General features: G+C 47.2%; 1 protein-coding gene across 1 annotated transcript; it reads left to right on the forward strand.

The window, feature by feature from the left end:
- Positions 1 to 281: 281 nt before the first annotated feature.
- On the forward strand, positions 282 to 4,496 carry LOC147885084 (uncharacterized). Its single transcript, XM_087397266.1, has 4 exons — positions 282 to 436; positions 557 to 2,582; positions 3,399 to 3,527; positions 4,266 to 4,496. Exons 1-4 carry the CDS (start codon positions 282 to 284, stop codon positions 4,494 to 4,496), a joined length of 2,541 nt encoding a protein of 846 aa, XP_087253392.1.
- Positions 4,497 to 5,008: the final 512 nt, after the last annotated feature.

Genomic DNA, 5,008 nt, shown 5'->3' on the forward strand with positions numbered 1-5,008 from the left:
GCCTCATCCCACTTCTCTTGGAGCAAGCATTCATGCGCTGATCATTTTGCGCATGAGCCTCTTCGTAGTGTTCTTCTTCATGCCTCAGACCCGTTGCACCACCAGCCTCATCAATATTCCCACAAGCGTTATGAAAATCCTAGATAGAGCTCTTTCCAATCGCCTTGCATATCTAGGCTGAGACCCGTTGCAGCAGCCTCAAATCATTCAGTTACTCTACCACCAAGTGTATGATGAAAACTCGAGATACAGCTCTTTCCAGCCACAGTCGTGATCGCACCATGGCGCAGTCTGTCGGCCATAGGCCTCGTGGAGCGTCCGGGTTTCCTGTTTTCTCTGGTGGACTCAATTCTGATACTTATCGAGCTCCTGAGATTGGAGAAGCGGACCGATTACAGATCAGAGCATTCGCTGAGTCGCTTCCCGTGGGTTTCAAGTAAGTATCCTCTTCTCCCCTGTCCGTGCTTGTCCACTGTGTATGCTTGGTATGAATCTGGAATCTGTTCTCGAGATATCCTGAACTGTGGTTTCCCTCGGTGGCGCTGTGTTGCAATAGGCCAACAGACCATTCCGCAAGGCGCGATAATTCTAGGCCTTTCAGGAATTCTAGCGCCCCTAGACCTCGACTCTCCTCAGAGCAAACTTTGGATGAGCACACTCGTCGGGTGAATTCGTTTCGTTCTTCTTCAACTAAAGATGGTATTTCTTTACAGTGGATGGATGAGGGGAATTCCTCCGTCCACCGTTCCATCTCGCCTAGCTTGCAGCCTACACATAGGCCGACCATCAGAAACGTTTGTCTCAAGGGACCCCATACGGTCTGGCCTATGAACAAGTCAACGGATTCAACTGTTTCTACAAAGGGATTTCAGCAAGGGATGTCCACTGGTTTGATTAATTCTCGATCATCCGCAGCAGTAGAGAGTACTATTGCCTCTGGAAAACCAGTCTCCACCAAGTCTGCCTTCAAATATTTAAGCGCTAAGGTAGTTGCGGACAAATTGGTGAAAGCCCTGACGAAGGACAAACATTCAGGGGAAACACAAAGGAAGCCTTCATACGAGAAAGAACCCCAGAAGCATAAACAAGGCACAGAAGAAGCCGGCAGGAGCTCGTCTCGTTCTAAGGCTCCAATTCGTAAGGACAAAAGTCACTTTCCCAATGAGCTCTCACCTCCCCGGGCATCAACGGAAGAAGGGCATTACCCTCCAATCTTTGAGGAGGATAAATTAATGTTGCCAATGTTGATGGATCAACAATTAGATAGAAGTGAAAACGTCATAGCTGATAATGCCTACAGGCGACAATCAGACAGGCTTTCTGTGGTGGAAGGAGAGAATTGTCAGCCGGCTACTGAAACCCACAAGTCTCAGCCCGAACGTCGCAGACAGACGGAGTATGAGATGGACCCGCTCGAGTCCAGGGCTAGGGCAATGGAAGAGGAGGCAGCTATTTTAGTGAGCGAAAAAGAGCTTGCCGAAGATGTGCTGAGAAGTCTCATTGGCTGCGTTCAGGTTGGAGAATGCGGATACGATGCACTAGAAATGCAAACCGACATCTTGAGAAAAGAACTTGGAAAGCATGTTCGAGACAAAGCAAACCTGGCCCTTGACTTGGCTTCTGAGCTTCGAACACGGCTTTCTGAAAGAGATGCATTGAGACGCCTAAAAGCAGACATGGAAGGCAAGGTAAAGATGCTAGAGAAAGAGAAAACTGAACTTCGGCGTCGAATGCAGGAGGAGCTAGAGGAAACGGAAGCAGACTGGATTTCGAAGCTCGAAAAGCTAAAATCTAAAGAGAAGAGAATGAACGACAGATTGAAGGAGATGGCCGAGGAAAAAGTTGATCTGCAGAGGGAAATTTCCTCATTAACTTCGAAGAGGGATGCATTGGTAGAGCAAGACAAGGAGTCTCAGAATACAATTCGGAACCTGAGGCAGACACTGGAAGAATCAGGACAAGAAGTACTGCAACTGAAGGAAGCTCTCGCATCACGTTCTTTCACAAAATTATCAGAAGATGAATGCAACACGCTGGCGAAGAAATATAGGGAGAAAGAGAAGGAGACCATGGAGAAGCAGAAGGCGATTGGCAAGCTGCAAAGGTTGTACAAGGAGCAGGAGAAAACAATACAAGGACTAAGGCTTGCGTTAGGAGACGCAGCAAATGCCAAAGCACAAGCCTCAGGCAGGGGAGACTTCATGATCAGATTACAGAAGGAACTAGTAAGGTTGACAGGGATACAGCAAGCTTTGCGCAAAGAGGTGGAGGCGTACAGGGGAGAGGCAATTGCTATGAGGCAGCAAAATGCGACTCTGATCGAGAGATTGGGAGGCATCATGCGCAAGCTGGGGGGTGCGGCAGTTCGTCTAGCAGATTACGATGAAGACGATGATCAGAAAGCAAAGGGCGACATGGGTAAGCAGCAAGAAATTCATAGCAGCAGGTTTGAGCGGGAGTTTGACGGTGAGAATGGCACGATCATGAGAGCAAGGGCCGGCATGGACGGATCAAACACGAAAGCGTCAACGAATATATGGATCGTTAAATCCGAGTCAGATACAGAGCCCGATCGCGATTCAGTGATCCAAGAAACAAATCTGCAATTAGTGCCGATGCCGCCGGAAGCTGGAAGGATTGATGATGAAGTGCGCGATTCTGATCACTGGAAACGTCCGTCTTTGAGGTCACAGGTAAATTAATAGCTGTTGAACACCAATCGCGAATGCTTTGATGACGGAAGGTAACGTGAGCCTATGTCGATCTAGAAATTGGTTGTTTGTCGATGCATTTGTCACGGGTTTTTCTGTGTGGGAATTGCCGAGGAACACGACCAGGCTCCCGTGGAGAAATCGTAAAAACACCGAGCATAAGGGTTTAACGTTCGTCTAACGAAATATTATCGTTGCGATAACCTTACAGATCGTGCGCACGTGAATTTAATCTTAGCGTTCAACAATCGAAACACGATCACAACTGTATTCCCGGTTAGTGAAGTAACGTGAAACTGTCGCACGTACGTGCCTCCGGAATCGACTACATGAATGATGATCGAAAACGAGCATCCGTCCAGACTCCGGAGCAACGTGAACGGTGACGGCGGTGAACCTGCCGCCCAAAACGTGAACGGATACGTACATCCCTCCAGAATCATTACACATTGTTAAAGACGTCCATCAGTCCGGCGCTGTCAACTGATGATCATGCGATTAATATTTGTTCGCCTGCATGAACGTGGTTACGTGAACTCTCCGAGATATCTTCACAGAAAAGTTGAGGCGATAGGAAGGATAGAAATATGTGCGGAGAAATTGAGCTGGTGATTGATTATTGTGGATCTTGTTTGGCAACAGCAGCAGGAGCTGGAGGCCAAGTCGACGAGAGCTGAAGCAATGGAGGTGGAGGAGGAGCTGCGCAGAGAGGTGGCAAACCTCGTCGAAACTCGAGCAAGACTCCAGCAAGAAGCGGCCAACCTTCACATTGCGCTCTCCTTGACCAATCTCAAAGTTCGCGAGCTCCAACATCAGGTATTCCGCCGCCCTTGCGTTTTCGTCATCGTCCACACTACAATCGATCCTATCGCCAACACTACGGCTTTCCACTGCAATTCGTCGTTAACTCGTGAAATTCATTCCACTTCATTGCTTGCTTCGCTCATCACGAGCTTCTTCAGCTTCCACCCGGCGATGGCAGAATCGGCGTCACACAGATATAAGTCTAGACTCCAGCGTCCCTACAGTAATGCAACTCCCGTGAAAATTAAGGGCACCACTGTCGTCACTGTTGTCTCCGATTGTTGTGCCGTCCTTCCAGGCTCCAGTCTATGCGATTTGTGAGTTGTGACAGTAGAAATGTATGCGCGCATGCGTCGAATCAACATCGAATCCACACGATCTGTGGCGGTGCTCCTTCGCACCAATCAATCGTTTACCCATTCCACACGTTCCATACTCCATCCAGACTAAACAAATTTGCAGACTCAACTGTCGTCATCCTTCATCCTGATATTCCCCTAACCGAGCTCATCGAAGTTTTCCTCGCAGGATCAGAGTCATGGGTATAGCCTAATTAACTAATCCAACTCTCTACGAAATATTCCATTGAGAAAAAGCACATGTGGTCTCTTAAATTTTCTACCGGTTGTCGAATCGAAGGAGTTCTAATAAAAATTAGGAGCGGTATGGATGACAAGATATGCGATGGGTAGGAATGGAAGCAGGTGCGGGGAACTGATGAAGGGCGTGGATATTGTGGATGAAATGCAGCTGGAAGGCAAGGAGGAAGAGCTGGGGGGAGTCCAGGAGGAGCTGGGGAGAGTGAGGGAGCAGAGGGATGAGATGCAGAAGGAGGCGGATTTCATGGGTCGTGAGGCGATTCGATTGAGCGCGCAGGTGGAGCGATTGAGCAGGAAAGTGGAGAAGCTGGACGAAGATGTGATGGTGAAAGAGGGTCAACTCTCCATCCTCCGTGGAGCTTTGCAACACAGCAGTGACTAATTGTACTTCTAATTACTACTAATCCCTTCTAACCTTTCCACTTGGCCTCTAACTCCCTCTCTTCCCTTCTAACCTATCCCTTACTCTTGTACTTCGTTCATCCTTTTCCCTTTCATTTGTCATTTGTATAGGCAATTAATTCACTTCACATTTTTATTTCTTGGTTCTCTATCTAGATATTTTTATCACTTGGAAGATTGAAATATCACCATCGTTCTAACGCTTTTATTTATTTATTTTCTTGGTTCTCTATTTAGATATTTTTTTCACTTTGAAGATTGAAATATCACCATAATTCTCACGCTTTTATTCACAAGCGTCCACACCAGATTGAACACGAAGATGTGATGGTGAAGAAGGGCCAACTCTCCATAGGAGCTTTGAAAAACAGCACCGATTAATTACAATTCTAATTACTACTATTCCCTTCTAACCTACCCAATAAGCTTCTACCTTGTTCATTCTTTTCCCTTTCATTTGCCACTCGTAAAGGCAATTAAGCTATCAAACAT

The sequence above is a fragment of the Dipteris shenzhenensis genome, chromosome 26 (assembly GCF_047967505.1).
Source record: "Dipteris shenzhenensis isolate YYH24624 ecotype China chromosome 26, Dip_SZ_1.0, whole genome shotgun sequence".
Lineage (NCBI taxonomy): Eukaryota > Viridiplantae > Streptophyta > Polypodiopsida > Gleicheniales > Dipteridaceae > Dipteris > Dipteris shenzhenensis.

Excerpts from the sequence above, each read along its gene's own strand:
- LOC147885084 (XM_087397266.1), top strand. The coding sequence starts at position 282 with ATGGCGCAGTCTGTCGGCCATAGGCCTCGTGGAGCGTCCGGGTTTCCT. Across the intron at positions 2,583-3,398 it reads CAGAGCCCGATCGCGATTCA|GTGGAGGAGGAGCTGCGCAG; the intron begins GTGATCCAAGAA and ends GAAGCAATGGAG. Across the intron at positions 3,528-4,265 it reads TTCGCGAGCTCCAACATCAG|CTGGAAGGCAAGGAGGAAGA; the intron begins GTATTCCGCCGC and ends GATGAAATGCAG.